General features: G+C 33.4%; 4 protein-coding genes across 7 annotated transcripts; 2 read left to right on the top strand and 2 right to left on the bottom strand.

Annotated features, from left to right (window-relative positions):
- Positions 1-1,108: 1,108 nt before the first annotated feature.
- Positions 1,109-4,978, bottom strand: LOC105834515 (BLOC-1-related complex subunit 6). Of its 3 annotated transcripts, none has more exons than XM_012677057.3 (4): positions 4,735-4,978; positions 3,729-4,256; positions 3,037-3,197; positions 1,109-2,092 (listed from the first exon to the last, which is right to left on the bottom strand). In XM_012677057.3, the coding sequence occupies exons 1-4, from the start codon at positions 4,822-4,824 to the stop codon at positions 2,041-2,043; spliced, it is 831 nt and encodes a 276-aa protein (XP_012532511.1). In that variant the 5' UTR covers positions 4,825-4,978; the 3' UTR covers positions 1,109-2,040. The 3 variants fall into 3 exon arrangements, with proteins under 3 accessions (XP_012532511.1, XP_028046658.1, XP_036144575.1); XM_028190857.2 differs by having other exon boundaries at positions 2,026-2,092; positions 4,730-4,946; XM_036288682.1 differs by lacking the exon at positions 1,109-2,092 and adding an exon at positions 2,212-2,824.
- An 84-nt stretch (positions 4,979-5,062) lies between these two features.
- Positions 5,063-9,412, top strand: LOC105834514 (GPI transamidase component PIG-T). The gene is made up of 8 exons (XM_012677055.3): positions 5,063-5,564; positions 5,996-6,173; positions 6,880-7,111; positions 7,186-7,353; positions 7,423-7,720; positions 8,379-8,528; positions 8,709-8,955; positions 9,057-9,412. The coding sequence occupies exons 1-8, from the start codon at positions 5,387-5,389 to the stop codon at positions 9,304-9,306; spliced, it is 1,701 nt and encodes a 566-aa protein (XP_012532509.1). The 5' UTR covers positions 5,063-5,386; the 3' UTR covers positions 9,307-9,412.
- Positions 9,413-9,807: 395 nt separating this feature from the next.
- LOC105834513 lies at positions 9,808-15,256 on the bottom strand. Its single transcript, XM_012677054.3, has 7 exons — positions 14,328-15,256; positions 13,560-13,834; positions 12,897-13,037; positions 12,600-12,797; positions 12,260-12,433; positions 11,673-12,180; positions 9,808-11,327 (listed from the first exon to the last, which is right to left on the bottom strand). Exons 2-7 carry the CDS (start codon positions 13,803-13,805, stop codon positions 10,636-10,638), a joined length of 1,959 nt encoding a protein of 652 aa, XP_012532508.3. The 5' UTR covers positions 13,806-13,834; positions 14,328-15,256; the 3' UTR covers positions 9,808-10,635.
- Positions 15,257-16,780: 1,524 nt separating this feature from the next.
- Positions 16,781-19,504, top strand: LOC105832983 (BRCA1-associated RING domain protein 1). Of its 2 annotated transcripts, XR_004963754.1 has the most exons (9): positions 16,781-17,341; positions 17,487-17,675; positions 17,745-17,904; positions 18,465-18,545; positions 18,620-18,816; positions 18,908-18,974; positions 19,090-19,123; positions 19,210-19,319; positions 19,486-19,504. XR_004963754.1 is itself a non-coding variant. In XM_036288683.1 (7 exons), the coding sequence occupies exons 1-7, from the start codon at positions 17,274-17,276 to the stop codon at positions 19,243-19,245; spliced, it is 798 nt and encodes a 265-aa protein (XP_036144576.1). In that variant the 5' UTR covers positions 16,782-17,273; the 3' UTR covers positions 19,246-19,251. The 2 variants fall into 2 exon arrangements, 1 of the variants encoding a protein (XP_036144576.1); XM_036288683.1 differs by lacking the exons at positions 19,090-19,123; positions 19,486-19,504 and having other exon boundaries at positions 16,782-17,341; positions 19,210-19,251.
- Positions 19,505-19,590: the final 86 nt, after the last annotated feature.

Here is a 19,590-nt window from a genome sequence, read left to right as displayed (position 1 = left end):
CGAACGGTATGGTTTGCGTTCGCATTAGCGATATACTTTTATTACGATCGGCAATTCTCCGATTTACGGTGCTTAAACCACGCAAATGTATCACTATAATAGGAAATAGTGGGTGTAATAATTTTTTACGTTAGTTTTTCTAAAATATAAATATCTGTCCTATGAAAGATATTTAAGCGAGAGATTAAATCTTGAATTTAAATTTTTATAAGAAAACACGGATTTTAAGATCAAGAAATTTTTTGACTTGAGAAAAATATTTTCTACGATAAAATCATGATAAGATCTCGTTTTTCTATAAAAATAGAATATCGCGATATATTTCATACCAATGCTTATTTTATTAGTTATTAAAATAGATTCTGCAAGATTTTCTATTTCTTTGTCATTTTCTTATTTAGCCACTCAATTTTTCAGTTTAGAGTTATGATTAATGGGTCCTTTTCAGAATTTTTATTCATCAAGCGCTACGTGCACAAAGCACCTCGGCTGGAGAAACGATATCGTTTGTACTATCTTTTGTGCAAAGTAACGTTGGAAGAGAGAGAAAAAAGGGGCAAAATCGGTCCGTTCTACTTTTTTCCTATCACTTTGGGAATGGACGAGGAAGGCAACTGAAAAGTGGTTCGTCGCCGTCGAGAAAGCCGTTAACTCCTAACATCAACCTCTAAATCATCCATCCTGTTATTGTATTTAGTTGCTCGTCGACGATGAGATGGAACGACTACGATGACGGGTGACTCGACGCCTCTAATGCACATCCTGGAATATGATATCCGGAGCCGCTTTTACCGTACGCTGTATTGGGCTACGGTTACAAAGTAGACGTCGCTGCTACCCTTCCGAGCCATTTTCCAACCCCGGTTTCACCCTCATCATTTTGCTTCTTGTCAAATTTCCTCCCTTTTTCCCTCTCACCGGCATGCACTTATGTCGTCCCCATTGCTACAAATCCTTCAAATAGTTATCATTATTATGGTTTTTTCTTTTTTTTTTCTAGTAGAAAATCTCAAATTATTTTCAACAAATTATAATTTTACATGTCCCGAAGTGTATAAATAAAAATCGCATTAAATATGTTTATTTTTCTAAATAAGAATAATCATAATTAAATCGATTACTTCTTATTAACGTTTATTTTTTCAGCGTATGTACAAATAATCGTAGAAACTAATAACATTGTGCAACTAGTATAAATTAAAACGTATTACGTAACGTATCTGACAATATTCGCATTAGAAAGCTATTTTTTAACAGTCAGCATTTTTTAAATCAACTATTATTAAATATGTGTGTATATATATTTATTTAATATACAGGATATATCACACAACTGATTTTCTGCACTTGTTTCGTTAAAGTTAAAAAAATAGTACAAACAAGAATTAAATGGTATAATAATATAATAATATATAATATTCTCTTATCAATTAATTTTTTTATACGTATTATTATAACTACTGGATTGTTCGCGATAATACCATTATAAACTACAAAATAAATATTCCTGCAAAAGTTGTATCTTAATTGTTTCAATATCTTTCTCTGAAAAATTGTTAAAGACGGATCTTTCTTGGATTTAACAAAATAGAATTCCTCCTTAAAGAAAAAAATGCACTGTTGCACTTGCAAAAAAGTAAGTTAATTAATAGAAAAAAGTACACATCATTATATCATTCAACTCTTATCTGTACCATTTCTATCTATTTTCAATGGAACAAATGCTAGAATTTATTTAAATTGCATAATGCATCCCGTAAGCGCACGCGCGTGTATATGTCTCATATACTAATCATGATAAAAACTCAACAAAGATCGAACACAGATGCATATGCGCAAGCGCGCAGTCATACTTGTATGCATAATTATTTTTCAAAGAGACGTGTACAATAGCAAGTTATATATGTCACATGATACATGATATATTCTTTACATTATAAATTAACATATAACAATGTGCAATAGCATTGCATTCTGATAATACGCACGATACTATAATTAATCAACATAATAAGCGTGCAAAACTTTTCTCCTTTTATTTTACAAATTCATCGCGCTCTCAAATAATTCCAGCATCCTCTTCATTTCCTTGCTAAAAAATAGAAATAAGAAAATATATTTGTATATATATGTGTAAAGAATGGCCCGGTTTATGTTTGAAATACTCTAATATTTATGGCAATTCATCTGAATAAAATTAGCTAACATAAATTTTTTTTCTTTTCTTTTTTTAAATAATTGCACATTATAATAGATTATGTATACCAAGAATAAGATCCTTTATTAAATTTGCTACGCTAATCTTTGGATGTGGTTAAGTTCATGCTGTAATTGCTCTGAATTATTCTTGGATTAGTTAGGCTCAATTGTGCAAACATCAATTTAACTTTAAGTAAAAACTTAAACATGTCTTTACTTATTCAGAGAGAGAAAGATAAAGATAGGCATCTGCTTAAATCTTGTTTAAAACCAAAACAATATTGGTGCAACCGGGTTTTAATCAAATATTTTGAAGCATTTATATAGCATCAAAGTGATCGCACCTTTCATGATAAAGAACAAACGTAGAAAGAAACGTGGGAGGAAAGTTCTTTTTCCTGCGCTTTTCATTTTTCCTTCGATTAAGTACCCCTAAGAAAAGTTCTGAATTTAGAATTTACTACTGTAAGTCTCTGGATACTTCAAGAATTAATAATTTGATTCAGCATGTATGAAAGAAAGTTTTAATAAACACGCGCTTTCTCCTTCTTCCCCAGAGGCACTTTCCTCTCGTTTCTTCTCCTTCATTTTCATCCTTCATCTCTCCGTCGAGATGCTGTTAGTTCTTGATTAAAACGAAATGTCTCTTCTTAGTTTAAGAACGTAATTTGCAGTTAGTCGCTCTTAATTGACTTTATAAATAAGAATCGTGTCGTTTCCGTAACAAAATTTCATAAGAATCCTAATGATAGTTTATGACTGAAGTTTTTTGGGATGTAATTACTAATAATTTTTTTACATGCCTAAATTAATTAAAAAATATTAACTAATACTCACATCTGTTCCGCTAACTTATAAATTGGTCCCATCGACTTAGACAACTCCTCACATTTAGCCATTAATTGATACATCGACTTTATATTGTGATCCACAGCGTCGCACGTCTTGCACACTGCATCTCTATACGTTTCTAAACAACCAACTGTGAGAGCTGATGCCTGGAAAAAAAAATTAATAATTTATAAAATATAAATAAATATTAATAGACTTGTATTATGCAAGGAGTGTATTATAAAAAGAAAGATCAACAAAAACGAGCAAATAAAAAATATTAAGTGCCAATATAGTTTATTCATTAAAATTAAATAATAATGAAAAAAATGTTTTCAATAAAATCTTCATCAGCAGCAAAGAATAAAATAATAAATTCAAAGATGAAACATAATAGTTAGAAACAATGAAACGTCAAGACATAATTCTTATAGAACCAAATGTATAAAAGGCCAATATCAAAGTTAAAAACGTATAATAGTCAATATATACATTGTATACATTAGATTAGCGATTTTGTAATCTAATATGGAATCAAATCGATAAAAATAAAAGTGTATATTATCAGTTCCATCTCTGAATTATTGTATTCTTTACTGCTGATAAAGATTCCTATTAATTAAAACATACAGCAGTTCTTCAAACATATAAAATCACATTGGCATAGCATATAACTCAATTTATGTCCAAAGACTCACATTTTGTAAAATTGCAGCTAAATTTTCAGTCAACGCGTCCACAGAGGTTGCGATCTTTCTAGCCTCCATCTCCAATTCGTTTAACACATTGTGATCGAGAGGTGGTAATTGTGGAGTCAAGGCCTGTCTATACAAGCAAGGAGTTGAGCTACGAGATCCTGGGAACGATGGAGTGTCACCCTTCTTGGTTACAGGACTAGACAATTTGATTTTATTTTCTAGATCTTCCGTCACAAATAACACCATATCCCCGTCTTGCATTACTCTTCCTTCCTTTTGCAGATAACCCATAGCTTTGTGATAGCTTGGTGGATCGAGATCGTCATCATCTGTCGGACTGCCACCTCTACTCCTCAAATCTAATTGATCGGGCCTATGGCCTGTTCCTCCTATTTTTTCTAAATTGTCATCTAGAAATTTACCACTATCGATGTCCGGAGAGTCAATGAGTGATCTCAACTCTGAAATTGGTGGCGAGGATTGCGAATCGAACGATATCTCGGAATAAGATGCTGTCATCTCATGCAACTGAAATGAGAAAACCATTGATGGCAAAGTTAAGTATTAGATATGTCTCTTGAATGCATATAAAATCAAAAAGATAGCCGTACATTACAAAACGGGAATTTACATAAGAATCAAGAGCAAATAAAAAATCAATATAATAACTTAAATAACTCAAAACAATAAATTTATTGCTCAAATATATATATGCTCAAAGATATACGCTCAAATCTTAGATACTCAAATGTAATAATAGAATAATATAGTTTTACATTTTTAGCAATGCTTTGTCATTTTTGTCAAATTTTGCACTAAAAAAAAATGAATCGGAACATTTGTTGAGCATCAACGTGTAAGTATCGAGATAAACAATATTTCAAAGTTTATTATTCTCAAAATGGAAAAACGCGAGAAGTAATTATTGCTTCCAGTATTTTATCGCGACAATTATTACACGGATGACAACACGCAGTTCCTCGGGCACAATTAATTCTAACCTTACTCTGTCTTCGTCGTAGTCGATGGCGGCATTCTTGTCGCTTCGTATACTCGTTCCCGATTTTGAGTTTGCCTCAACTTCATCCGGCTCCATTTTCGTCGCGCTTTTCAATTGTTGTTACCGATTTACAGAAACGTCAACACGACAAAATACACGTAGTACTTTCACATCTCAAACTTCAAAACAATACCGATCCGATCTGATTCACTCAAACCTAACCCTGTCAACCCTGTACAGTATAGGCTGTACTGTTGTGGATGTGGAGTCCGATGATGTCAAGAGGGAGGCCGGGAGGCGCATTTTGATTTTAGCGATGGCGACGGACGGCAACCACCATTGGTTGATCGCGTTTCGCTTTCTCAATAGTTTCTCTCTCTCAATAGTAAATCATAATTGTAAGTAGTTTCAGCCTTTAACTTATGAATGACACTGTTACGCAATTTTCATTTTTTTACAAGTGTGAATGAGAACAGTGAGATAGCTGCGAATCGGCACATTCGATGTAATTTTGAGTGATTTTATAACTAACAATTCGGTCGTGCACGTTCGTACGAACCGTCAGATGTGAACGATAAATACTCGTCTAAACACGAGAAAGTGCGGCAGTTAATTCGACTGGTCGGTCAATCAATGTGATTTAACCTCAAAAAGCAACATGATTACCTCGCAAATACTCGTACTGCTTACTAGTTTAATCGGTATCGGAACATGTAACAACGCGTACAATGATTTCTTTGACGAGGAGTTAATGTTGAAGCCTCTGTCGAGTAATCACGTCTATGCCTACTTTCAATTTACTACGATATGGGAAACGGCGAATCATGTAGAAGCACGTAAGTATTCGTGAACTATAAGTTTAAGCCGATTTTTGACGATTGTTTGATACGTGTACCAAAGCGTACCAAACTGTACTAGAACCAATGAGATATAAGTAAACTTTTATCTTAACACAGTTTGGTACATGTACCAAACGATCGCCAAAAACCGCCTTTAATTGTTATTTTGTAAAAGTTCTATATATTTAAAGAGATTCTGCTTGAAAAAAGTGAAGAAAAGTTTTTCTCACGAGACTTTTTCTTTACATATGTCTTTTAACACAAGAACTTTAGGTATTACAATCTTTAAAATAATAAATGAAAATCATCATATTTTACTATATAAAAAGTAATAGTAATATTAGTTTTTAATAATTTATTTGTTTTTTAATCCTAATTATAGAACAAATTTGAATTAAAAATGTAATAAAAAGTGATAATAATTCTAGTTCAACACTCACATCTCTTTCCAAGGGGATTGGGTGAGATCATAGGCCGTCATAATGTTGATGAGCTGCACATTACTCTAACGGAAGGCTTGTGGAATTATCAAAAGTGGGGATATCCTTTCCATGATGCTGGACCTGGTGCTGAGATCACTGCTTGGTTTAATAGAGATATAACAAAGTGAGAAAGTTTTCTGAGATTTTGTTTTTTTTTTTTTGCTTCAAGGAATTTAATTATATCATGCAATACTATAAATGTCAAAAATTTTATTACAAAACAATTGAACCTAAGAGAACTTTTCCAGCTTGGAAGTCCAAAAGATTATGAAACTTGGATAATACATGGAGGAGATATTTTAAGACAAAAATTTTTTTACTACCTAAATTTACCTGAAAGTATAAAATCGATCCCTGAGAATTGATCTATTTTTATTTTATTGCTCATCAACACAAAAAGAGAGAAACAAAATTTCATAAATAAAATTTATCTCTTTTAATAAGATTTGTCAATTAGAAAACTCATCAAAACGTAATTATATAATAATAAAACAAATGAAAAATTCTTTTCAGGAATTAATTTTGTTCATGCAGGATGAATTTAGACAACAAATAAATTGCTACATTTAAGGATATTTTCTATGTGTTGTTAGTTTATAATTTTTTTCATAATTTTTTTAAATTTTGGAGATCTTTTTTTCTAAAATGAGATAAATAACCATAAGGTAAATTTTTTGCTACATATAGTTGTGATCCTGGATTTAAATCTTTTTTTCTGCATTGGATGCAGAAAAATAGATCAAACTTTTGTCATGTCACAAATTCAATTGCATAAAAAATAAAATTATGAAAAAAGCTTAATATATAAAATATAACATGTTTTTTTCTAGCATAGATGAGGAATGGAAAGGTTTGACGAACGCCTTAGCTGGACTGCTCTGTGCATCTCTGAATTTTGTTGACGCCTCCAATAGCATGTCGCCAGAGTTTACCTTCCGTCCCACTGGTGTTACAGATGGTCCAGTGAATTCTAGTCACTTGCGTTATTCATCGTTACCAAGGGAGATAGTTTGCACTGAGAATCTGACACCATTTAAAAAATTATTACCTTGCGATTCCAAAGTAATCGTAAATTGCATATCATACTACATCTGTATTAATTCATTACCTAATTAACCATTTAACTTTTCTTCTAGAGAGGTCTAGCTACATTGTTGAATTCCGCGCATATTCACAATACAAATTATCACTCTATCGGGATACATTTTCGGTCGATATGTCGTGATGCAGCTTGCACGAGAACATCTTTAGAATTGCGGCAGACCGTTTCCTTGATATACGATACAATGGCAGATGCGAATCAAGTGAGTCTATCGATAGGAAGTTCTTATTAAAATTTGTATATTCTATTATTCAGTCTTTGATTTGCACAGGACTGGTCAATACGAAAATTTTTTGGAATGGGGCTTAAAGGCACATGTCCTCTGGCGACATTAAGTAATATTTATGTTGATATATCGGGTAACAATACGAATCACATATATGAATTAACCCCGCCACCAAGTGCAAAAGTTGTTAGCTTGCGTGGTGGACAGCAAAATGAAATAGCGGTGTATGATATCAGGGCACATTCGAGCAGAGGAATATTTAATATTGCTGCTGTACATAGTGCACCAAAGAGTAACCCTATAAATTATCCTTCAATTCTCTATGCGAATAGATATATTATCGGTATGTTTATGTCATATAAAAAGATTTATATATATAAATCCCTCAACTTACTGGATTTACAAAAGGCCTGTTCTTTTTTCGCTGCACTGCTGCAATAAGTTAAAATGAGAAAAAATATATTTCTCTTACTCTAACCTGTTGCACCAGTGCAGCGAAAAAGAACAAGTCAAAAAAAAACTTCATAGATTAAATTAATCGTAAATCGAATAACATTTCATATAAAACATTTATATAAAATAATTATTACTAATAAACGATTATATATAGATCTCTTTAGGAAATTACAAATCAAATTTTTTAGATTATAATTCTTAATAAGATATAAGATCTAATATAAAATTATTTAGCTTAAACACAGATTAATCTCAACAAATAATTAAAAAATTTTTTTCTCAAAATATACTTAATACAATACTATCAAAAAAAATTTAATTTGGATCATTGGTTAATATTTATCGACTTTTGATTATCGACGAATATTTATCAACTTTATTATTGTCTAGTTCATTTTTAATCAATGGCCAATTAAAAAATGCATAAGTCGAGATATTCGTAAGTAGAAGTGGAAGAGGGAGAGGATTTGTATATGAATTTTTTTAAATCACTTTCAGAAATTCCCTTAATAATAAATTCACATGCTTTAATTACAATTCTTCAGGATATGGCCAAGAAAGAGGCAGTTTAGTGACTAAACTATATAACAATCACTGGCAGGCATTAGATGTAATCTTACTGGAAAATATTCCGTGGTACTTACTGGTTTACTTACATTCCATTACAATAACTTGTAATGGGCAAGTTCATCCATGTAAGTATAAAACATAAAATAATAAATGTAAAATAATGTAAATATGAAGTAAGTAATTTTCTTCTTTATGAAATGTGTATACGATTTAGGCGATCGATAAAATTTATAAAAGAAGTTTTATTATTATGACAACTCTACAACACGATTGATAAATGTCGATACATTTTTATGGTATTACAGTGGCGCAACGTTATTTACCTGGAAGGGAGAGGAAAAGCCCGTACTATTTAGAATTAATTCTGCGCCTGCCACCACACTCGGTAACGAAAATTACTATTGATATGGATTATCTATTTCTCAAATGGCAGGAGTATCCACCGGATGCTAATCATGGTTTTTACATGGGACCCGCTATAGTTACGGCCTTATTGCCCATAGCTAGAAATTACACCGCTTTGCCGCTTGACGGAAGTACAATTACTTCGAGGTTCATTCAATTTCTCTCTTCTGCCAATCGACATTTTTTTTTTCATTGTTATTATGAGTGGAATAAGCGATGATTAAAATAATTCTCGATTAAACTTACAGTTTCAACGCTTCGAGGGACGACTATCTAGTACAATTGCGGACAGAGTCTTTGCTCATCAGTCTTCCGACTCCCGACTTCAGTATGCCTTATAACGTTATATGTCTTGCCTGTACAGCTGTCGCGCTAGCATTTGGCCCACTTCATAACATTTCCACAAAGCGATTAGTTTTAAAACGCATCGAAAAGGACTGGAAAGGTAAATTGTTCTCCTTTTTAGAGAAGATATTCGGAAAAAAGAAACAAGAATAAAGACTGCAAGCGAACGTATTATGTATTATAAACGCGTAACTGTATCTTTCTTTCGCGAATATATTCGCGTATTTTCTATGGATAATAAATAATTTGTAATGATAAACAGATACAAAAATTCCTTTTACTAATGCGCGATTATCGCAAGTTACGGAGATACAAAAATCTCTGAATTTCTTTTCTAGTAAAAACATTGAAATGAAAACATCTGGAATGATCATGCTATTGTTCAGAGAAAGAGGTACATAGTGTGGAATCGATGTCTCTTTCTAGTACTATGACTGTTCACTCACATAAAAATTACGTTAGCACGTCACTTTTATGCGAATAATCAATTTTAATACTAGAGATACTGATTCCACGCTATGCTATCTGAGCAATAGCATACTCATTCCAGATGTTTTCATCATTTCAATAAGATAAAAATTAAACCAGTATATTAAATAAAACAAAATCACTTTTTTACATCTTTAACCAATATTATAAAATTTTGTAATATTTGTATAAGTATTAAATAGTGCATTTACATATCCTGTTCTGTACCGTACATATTTCTATTTAAATTATCCATTTATATACATAAATCAAAACTTGTATTAATATTATAATAGTAAATTTTCATAAGATAACAAATCGCATTCCGTGACTATCATATACATGAATGCTAGGGAGTGTATTCTATTAAGTTTAAAAGAATGTAATAGAGCAAATCGAGATAACTTTAGATACAAAGTTTTTAAATAATAAGCAATTAAAGTTAATTATTCATCAATTTCTATTTTCACATGCATATAAATTTTATAGCACTTTGCGTTTCTCGCTATATCGCTGCTGCGACCCGCGCGTAAATAATAATCAAAAAATTGCTTATTGTTTAAAATTTTTACGTAACAGTCCAACATATTTTTTTAACTTCACTCCTTTTATTTTACTCTTAAGTTTATCTCAGCTCTATCTTTCTCATCAATTTCTTTTAAACACTTCGTATTCTATAATTGAACATGATCTAATTAAATCGATCCGTTCTATTCATGATGCAACTTAATCTTCAAATATTTAGATAAAGTCGCAAAATCATAACAGTCTTATAACCTAATATAATTTCAACTATTGTATTAATTAGAATAAATATAAGAAACATAATACATGTACACGTTGTAAGTCATCACATATATAATAATAAGTAACAACTTACTGTACGTTGATTTAGTATTTACGGTGTCAAAATCGGAGAAAGGCATACGCATCTTTTCTTTCTTTCTTTTTTTTTTTTTTTTTTTTAATTATTCAACAGTCTATTTGTATCTGTTTTTATCTTTGTTTAATACGCTATTCAATAACCAGTCTGTCAATGAGTGTGCGGGGTAAATGCAAGGTTTCGCGTAAAGTTTGTTTTGGCGACAGCTTTCGTAAGAAGGATTTTGCGATCGAAGATTCTGCGGTGTTCATAGGATCTCTGTTCTCATCGCAGGACGTCCGAGTACTCAAATTGTTTTCTTCTTCATCGGACGAACAGAGATCAATCAACATTATCGTACGCGATGGACATTTTTTCTCTTTAGCTGATTTAGTAGTCTCAGCATTAACCGTAAATGATTTTACTGGCACGAGTAAAGGTTCTTTAGGTAATGTATTAATGTTGGCTTCATCATCTTCCTCTTCTTGTTCCTCCTCCTCCTCCTCTTCCTCCTCCTCCTCCTCTTCCTCCTCCTCCTCTTCCTCCTCCTCCTCCTCCTCCTCCTCTTGCTCCTCTTCAACAATTTGATCATCCTCCAGTGGTGCTTTTCGTTTCGAAGATACAGATGTATTTCGCGTATGAACTGCCTTCCTCGATTTTGTTTTGCAAGCTGGTCCTGCTTTTCTCGTTAATAAAACTTTCCGCAGATTAATGCTCTTTTGAGGGCACTGATATTTCGAAGGGTCTTTCTTCAATTCATCAATTTGCTTCTCATTCAGTCGGGTAAGAACAACGTAAATAGGTCGACACGTGGCGTAGAGTAATTGCGACTGTATACTCAGCACTGAAGAAAGAATGTAAATGATATAATTCTCTTAAAATCTACAATAAATTTTAAAAAAATTTAAGAAGTTCTTCAACTTTAAAAATGAAGGAAACTATACATTACGTAACTATATATATATATATATATATATATATCTTTTACATAGAAACTTTTAGCATTACACATATTTTCAAAATATATTAAATAATAAATAAAATTAAATAATAAATATTTTTGATAATTTGTTATTTAAAAAACATTTTCTTTATAATATTGACAAAGAAAAATTAAATGTAGAAAAATTAAAAGAGAATTATTCATAATTATCTAAATAACATTATTTTCAAAGTATAAGATACATACTTGGCTTGTTTTTAATGGAATTAGCAAATTTATATTGATGGACATAATTGTCGGTCGGCCTATCACGATTTGGTTTGTATGTCACTATCCATCTATCGTTATCCGCTTCTGTGTCCAACCATTTTGGTCTATAGGAATTGCCCAATATTGGCGCGATGACGTGTCTCTCTATTCTGTCTAATCGCTCCTGCTGCGTCTCCTCAGTCATAGCCTTCGATTTCTTCGTTAGCATTATACCAGCGGGCGATGAGAATGGGATAGTAGCAAATCTCGTAAAATTAAGAGAACTCCTGACACGCCCGGACGTTCGTCTGACGATACTACCATCAGAAGTACTCGCATTTTTTATGTCAGCCGATTTGGATTCAGTCTTACTCGATCGTAACTGGAAATATTCCAGAAATTGATCCTGTTGCAACTCAGGCTCAACTACGGACAGATCCGGTGTAGACGAGCGCGAGGCACTACCACCACCGTGATCCAGTTCACAGCACATTTTTTCATGCTCCTAGATAATTGTAAATAGCAAAGTACTATATCGGATAAATATATTTATGGCGCGCTAGTTTCAGTTTTGCAGAGAATACCTTCATTTTTGCAAGACCCACAAATTCAGCATCACAATTGTCACAAAGATAAATATCATCGCATGGTTGAACCATCATGGGGGTTTGCTGTTTCGTTTTGCTTCCACTACTTGATGAAGATGCATTGTGAGATAACAATGTTCTTCGGGGGCTATCATTCTTTCTGTCATAATGCTGTAGGCGCAGAAAGCTTTCTCATTCAATTAAATTAAGACGAGCAAGATATAGAGCAAATTACTTGGAGTATTAGTAAAATAACTATTTTATATATTAATACATTTGTAGACATACATACATACATACATACATACATACATACATATACACATATTGTACACACCATGTTTTCATTACGAAATGTTACTAGTAGTTTTCCTGTACTTTTGTGATACAGACTAGTTGTAGAGTCCCAATTATTAACATACTCTAATTCATCGTGCGGGTACTGGGCTAGATAGGAACAAAAACGTAACAGATATTCGCTTCTGTGATACGTGTAACATCGGAAAACTAATTTCTTTAGGTTCGCCATCCAGTTCTAAAACAATATTTTTAAATCAGCACAAGGCAGGGCTTGATCGACAGGTTATATAACTTTATTTCAATTAAAGATATATTATTTAATTATTGTCCTTACATCATTGATCTTCTTAGGTCTTGTTAGTGGACTTGAAAATTTAACATCTTGAGGCCACCACTCAGGTTTGTTAATGACTTTAGTTGTGTCATGTCCCAGTGAGCAATGGACCATGAACAATATAAAACGTTCTAGTTGTGCCTGTGGAATAATTTGTCAATGTATTATTCACAGATAGAAAATATAGCTTGTAATATAAATGTTAATATAAGGTATATAAATATTGTACTACTACTTAAAAGTTTTAGCACAATTTTTTCTAATAGTCTTAGTATATTTTTATGTTTGCCACACACACGTACAGTAAATTTTTCAAGCATGTTGGTTGGCTGCAGGATACAAAATTTTTAGAAACTTGAGAACTTCTCTATTCTACAATCAATCAACTTGCGTAAAAAATTTGTCATATGACAAATAATAATATTCTTCAACATGGTTTCTCTGATTAAAAGATATTTTACAAAGGCAGCTGTCCCAAACCTTGTATCTACAATAATAGAAATGTGAGAGCTCTGATAAAGGAAAAATTGACAAATCGCGATTGGACTGACTAATGCGACAATTTGATCCATTCTTTCCCCATCTAAGATCTCAAAGTCACTTTTAGTATCATAGACACAGGGCACAAAAGTAAGAGATACAAGTGCAACATAATTAATTTACCATAGTGATTTTCTCCAAAGACGTGGGATAACCGTTAGCAAATAAAAGAGGAAGATTAGATACCATAGAACCCTCCTCTCTTTCTAAGTTATCTGTCCTATTATCTTCGTACTTGTCACTGGTAGCATCGTTGTCCATCATGACATCGTTAGAAACTTGGTTTCCAGATTTCCTTATTTCATTTCTACCGTTTTCTTGCATACTCGAGAGTTTCATACCTCCGAAATCATCGAATTTATTCCCCATTTAAAATATATCCGTTACACTGGGAAGGCCTACAGATTTCCATATAGGTTAGTAACCTTCGCACTCTGAATAATTGTTTCGTTATTCATGCAAAATTGTTACGCGAATCAATATCTTTAACTGTAAGAACACGACTGCAACATTAAACTGCCAAATCATTTTGTTAATTTGAATCGGACGTCTCTGCGAGCAAGAATTCGCTTCTGATTCTCGAGAGTAACGTTGCCTCTTACAGGGGGGTTTCAACGAGTGACATTTTATCACGTAATCCACGTCGCTGACACGACGAGGCGTTCTCTACTTGGACTGCGTTTCGATGTTTACTGCCAGTACTGAAAATCTACAGTATATGTAACGTAAACTATAGATTTTCAATACTGGCAGTGAATATCGGAACGCAGCCTTGGTCAGCTAGAGGGACGACAGGAGTAACAATGACGACATGAAAGCGCAAAAATATTCATAAAAGACGTGTGTGCCGAAGTCGCGTCAACTACAGTTACGGCGTGCACATCAGTATACCTTTCTTTTCCCAGCGATCTCACTATCCGTAACTTCACATGGGACTCGCAGTTTGTTCGCGATACATCATCCAAGAGGTTCCAGTGCCACGGAATTACATCTTTCGCGCGACCTAGCTAGGGAGAGTCACTCGTGCGTCTATCTTCTTCCTCACTGAAAATAGCTCCGCGCTCACTTCAGAAATTTGAACCCCATTGCATTAGGTAGAGACTGAGGATCGGATGGAGGGACGAAGTTCTATGATGCGACGCGATACCTCGCGCCACAGTTGTCACGTAGCCATCAGGTCGCTCGCGAACGCGAGGATCATTTTTGGATCATGAACTCCCGACGATATCAGTTCACGATATCAGTTCACCAATACACTCTTCTCACCCAGGAGTCACCTGCTTTCCCCTCGGTCCTTGAAGTTCCAAGTGACTAGCCCCCACACGTCGTGGCGATCGTTATCGTTGATGTCGCGACTATGATCTGAACCGAGAGGAACAACGGCAAAGATCAGTCAATCCCGTCTATGACTAGGATCGCTGGGACGCGCCTGTGTCGAACACACGGTGCCTCTCACCTCATCGAGGGCTAATGCGCGAACAGCGCGAACGCAGCTGCGACAGGGTGACAACAGGGTTCCACCGATTGACAGAGGGTCCCCCTCCTCTGCGCGCCTGCAATATGTGAATATGCGTACGTCCGACGCACGATAAACTTAAGATGGCGAGTACATCACGCACGCCGCTCACTGACCGCTGACTGAGGAAGTTATGTGTCGCAAGCTCGCTTCAGCGAGATGTTCGTCGACGCTTCACCTCCGAGGATACGATTTGCATCGAAACTCGATGATCCTCTTGATCTTCAACGCGTGGAACCCCCCAGTGTACGCAGCGACAGAAAACAGCGGGAAGAAGACAAGAGGAGACGTGTGATACTAAAATGTACTAAAACGATATGAAGTATCGCCACCAGTGTTGTTAGACGGGTTTTTCTCGCGCATGCGCGAGAATTTGCAGTATAATCGTCTATTATTTTATTTTATTTTATCAATTTTGACTTTTTAAAAAATTTTATATAATGTTTAAATATACAGTTAAAATATAGAGCTCCTAAAAAACCTATATAAATCAGATTTTTATACTTAATAATGTTATATTTGACGCGCATGCGCGAGAAAAACCGTCCCATCTAACACACTGATCGCCACAGTATAAGTATACACAGCTTTGACTAATAAGTTTACTTTGCTTGCAATGTACATGGATTGCTCATATACATTGCAAGCTCCACATAGGTTAACGACTTGGACGGGATGGGTGTGGGTGAGGAGGGCCGAAAGCACAGACTTCTATAATATACTAGACTGCTAGGCTCGTTATATATTCTCCATTTAGTGTGTACCCGAAAAGTATGTACAAATAGGAGCTCATAGGCGGCAGACTGAATTACCGATTGGAATGTGGCTAATATTTTATAGTCCTACGACTATGGATTACTAGAGGAGTGAGTGAGATGTATGATACAATATATATATTACGTGATTATGAGAGCGTTCCCCTTGGATGCTTATGCGTGCTTATGCGTTAAACGTATCATTCTTTTTTTGTTATTGTAATATAAAAGAAAAAGATAAAATGACAATAATTAAGGCATGTGATAAAAGGCTGCCCAAATATATATAAGAAAGGGTATACATTTCTTTTTGTTTAAGTATTAAAACTAAAGGACAAATAATATAACCTCATTTTAAGAGCATTTTGTATAAAATAACCTAATATTAATGATATTTATTAGTATTATTAAGTATCATTCTTTAAATATATATATATATATATATATATATATATAAACATTTTAAAAATGTCAACAAATTACTCGTAGCAACTATATGTGACATTTATTGGCATATATATATGTACATAAACATTCCACTTGACGAACAATGTACATACATAGCAAATGACACATTCCGATCGGTTATTCAGTCATGTACAACATGTACATTATATACTGGTACGCCTAGGGAATCAAGGTTAGCAGTCTAGTATATTATAGAAGTCTGTGGCCGAAAGCCCCTCTTGCACTCTCCTTGCACCCCCGCGCGCGCGTGAGCGGTCAATGAGCGCGTGCGTGCGTGCGTGCGTGCGTGCGTGCGTGCGTGTGTGTGTGTGTGTGCAAAGCATTTACTGCACCACATGGGTTTGCGACTTTCCACGCTAAACGAGATGCTCGTAAAAATACATATAGATATTTGAAATTCGCGCATTTTTTGCATAGCTTATGCTGGCTAAAGACATATGTGGTTTGTTCGCGTCGCCATACTCCGACATGCTCCTACTCCTACTCACCCCAACGCACTCCAATACGTTGATTCCGATGACGCCAACCTATTAGAAAGCGTTGGAGTGAGTAGGAGCATGTCGGAGCATGGCGACGCGAACAAACCATATATAATACTTATATAGTCAAAAATGTGACTGCTGCGCATGCTCAAGTCATTACATGTCGTCGGTATGACAGGTTTTATAACCTGATAGTCGTCAATTTAACTGTTAATATCTCCCTTCGCGAAGCAGAGCGACGCTTTTTATTTACAGATTCGTGTTCTACGCACAAAAATACACGATATTGTTAAGTTTTAACCAAATCGGTGAGGCAGCCCGTTTCCTTCAGTATTGCCCAGATTTCTTAACCTTGCTAATCTAATGAACTTTAACGTTTGACGTCATATGACCACATATCCCCGTGGGAGGTCGAGCACGTCTGGTTTTCGTCTTAGGACGTAAACTAACCTCCAAAAACCCCCTGAACTTTAACGATTAATATTTCGTTTCTTGAGGCAGAACGACACTTTTTTCTGTCAGATTCGTTCATTTTGTAGAAAAACACGTCAAATGACTATAATTTCATCGATTTTGGTCTGAAGGAGTTACACTGAATAATTATATTTAGGAAAACATGAACAGTTGGATAAATACTGCTAATGCGCTGCAAGATTTTGCAAGCATTCTAGTTTGCGAAAAATGGTAATTATATTTGTTAAATTTTTATTGTTAAATGAATATCATAGTATCTGATATTCTTCAAAAATAATATATATAGTATGATTATTTGACATCTTGATATATTGATATTTGCTATTTTATGCCCATATATGATCACTTTTTACAGTGGATCTAAACCAGAGTCTCCTGTAAGACTAATAAATTGCGGACATTTCTTTTGTCACAATTGCATCAAGTCTGCAATAAAATGCGTTAAATGTAATGTACCAGTTCAGCCAAAGGAAATAAAATCTGATCATCTAATATCTAATCTTGTACACAATTCCGATATTATTGCAGATATTATTCATAAAAGGTTAAATTAGTTGCTTTTGTTGAATAATAAACATATAAATAATAATATAAGAGAAAATTATTATTTTAGAGATCTATGGAGCAATGTTACAGATGCACTCAACACTTCAATGGACAATACAACATCTTCGGTAATTCATACACCAAAGAAACAGAGTTACGTACGTACAAAGAATTTAAATAAGCCAAATTTCAAAGGAGAAACACCGTTACATGTTGCATGCGTGAAGGTATAGATACCAATTGATATATTGTTTTGTTGACAAAAAATCTTTAATATAAAATTTTTTTAAATTACAAAATCAGTAATATGTGATATAAGAGGGGATATCTTAATATTTAACAAACCATTTTTTTCTGCTGTTCTGAAATTTATCCTGGAGGATAAAATTAATCGCTAAAAACGTTTGTTTTATTTTTTACTGACAAAAAAGATAAAACAAAATTTTATAAGAAAATTTTTTTAGAAATTAGAAAACTTATTGAAGCATAATTAAAATATAATTATGTTTAATGATAAAACAAAAATGAACAATTCACCAATTTTTAAGGTGTGATTTTTTCCCTTTCAGAATGAATTGGAGCAGCAAAAAAAATTTATTGCTTATCAGACATTCTGTATATATTGTCAAAATATTAATTTTGAGTTTCCAAGTTGAAAACCTTTTGTTGATTTAAAGTGAAAAAATTATGTTACTTAAAAAATTATGTTCTACTCAAATATGAAATATTTAAATTAAAAATTAATTTTACTTTTTTAAAAACGTTTTAAGCAACAATTATTTTACAGAAAAATACTGAACTAGTTAAACATCTCTTATTAGTTGGTGCAAATCCTAATACAAAAGACAACGCTGGTTGGACGCCATTGGTAAAAAAAGCACATTTTTACATAAAAAAAATATTTGTAAATACCTAATCTAGTTTAAATTGTTATTATTTTAGCAAGAAGTGGTCAATTATGGATGTACCGAAATATGTGAAATATTATTGAATTGTGGCGCATTACCCAATATATCAGGTTATAAAAACCGAAGACCACTGCACGAAGCTGTTAAGCTTAACAGAATTGAGGAAACTAAGTTGTTATTGCGTTATAATGCTGATAGAGACCAATGCGATCAATATGGCAAAAAGCCTATGTATGCATATACTTTATTGCAACAAAAAATATTGTTTTAAATTAACATTATTTTAAAATTTACATACATAATCCTTTATTTTTACATGCAGAGATTACTGCAGATCCGACGAGATGCGGCATCTTCTAATGGATTTACCAAAGTCTCCATCTGAAAAGGTATCGGATTTTAATGAAACATTAAATAAGTCCATTTATACAGGATGTAATAAATACGTGATTCTTGCATCTAATTTAAAACGTGAAAATCAGAAATTGCTTGGTCTTGTCGCAGCAAAACATAAATTCAAAATTTTGACAACATATAGGTACAATCTATTTTTAAAAATATTTTTTATTGCATTTTTTACAATTTATGCAAAAATAATATGACAATTGATTTTTTGCGTTCCAGACCATCTGTTACACACGTCATAGTGGAAGCAAATGAACAAAATATTACTAAATTGACACTTGATGTATTGTTTTCAATTATCTATGGAAGCTGGCTTCTCAATAGTGAATGTAAGATGAATAACATATTTCTAATAATTTTTTTATATAAAGAACTGATTGTTTACTCAAAAATATCAATAGTTTTTTTTTTTTGTTATATTTAAATGAAAATTTAATTAATAAAAAATTATTATATGGAAATAAACTGACATCAAGTCATGTGATTTATTTAAAGGGATTCAATTGGCAGCAGATATGAGTGATGTATCTAGTGTGGATCTTGAATTGTTTGAAATTAACGGTGCGTCCACTTATGGCATTCCGAGGAAAGCTAGACAGA

Source organism: Monomorium pharaonis, chromosome 6 (genome assembly GCF_013373865.1).
Source record: "Monomorium pharaonis isolate MP-MQ-018 chromosome 6, ASM1337386v2, whole genome shotgun sequence".
In the NCBI taxonomy this organism is placed as follows: Eukaryota; Metazoa; Arthropoda; class Insecta; order Hymenoptera; family Formicidae; genus Monomorium; species Monomorium pharaonis.
Note: the sequence above shows the minus strand (reverse complement) of the source record. Positions and strands in the feature narration are given on the sequence as shown.

Bases quoted from the DNA above. Each gene is read 5' to 3' on its own strand.
- LOC105834515 (XM_012677057.3), bottom strand. From the start codon at position 4,824: ATGGAGCCGGATGAAGTTGAGGCAAACTCAAAATCGGGAACGAGTATA. The intron at 4,257-4,734 runs GTAAGGTTAGAA...TTCTCATTTCAG, and splicing joins TCGACTACGACGAAGACAGA to TTGCATGAGATGACAGCATC. The intron at 2,093-3,036 runs GTGAGTATTAGT...TCTATTTTTTAG, and splicing joins TATAAGTTAGCGGAACAGAT to CAAGGAAATGAAGAGGATGC.
- LOC105834514 (XM_012677055.3), top strand. From the start codon at position 5,387: ATGATTACCTCGCAAATACTCGTACTGCTTACTAGTTTAATCGGTATC. The intron at 6,174-6,879 runs GTGAGAAAGTTT...GTTTTTTTCTAG, and splicing joins TTTAATAGAGATATAACAAA to CATAGATGAGGAATGGAAAG. The intron at 8,529-8,708 runs GTAAGTATAAAA...ATGGTATTACAG, and splicing joins TAATGGGCAAGTTCATCCAT to TGGCGCAACGTTATTTACCT.
- LOC105834513 (XM_012677054.3), bottom strand. From the start codon at position 13,805: ATGGGGAATAAATTCGATGATTTCGGAGGTATGAAACTCTCGAGTATG. The intron at 13,038-13,559 runs GTAAATTAATTA...ATTATTCCACAG, and splicing joins CTTTGGAGAAAATCACTATG to GCACAACTAGAACGTTTTAT. The intron at 11,328-11,672 runs GTATGTATCTTA...TTCTTTCTTCAG, and splicing joins TTCCATTAAAAACAAGCCAA to TGCTGAGTATACAGTCGCAA.
- LOC105832983 (XM_036288683.1), top strand. From the start codon at position 17,274: ATGAACAGTTGGATAAATACTGCTAATGCGCTGCAAGATTTTGCAAGC. The intron at 17,676-17,744 runs GTTAAATTAGTT...TTATTATTTTAG, and splicing joins GCAGATATTATTCATAAAAG to AGATCTATGGAGCAATGTTA. The intron at 18,975-19,209 runs GTATCGGATTTT...TTTGCGTTCCAG, and splicing joins CAAAGTCTCCATCTGAAAAG to ACCATCTGTTACACACGTCA.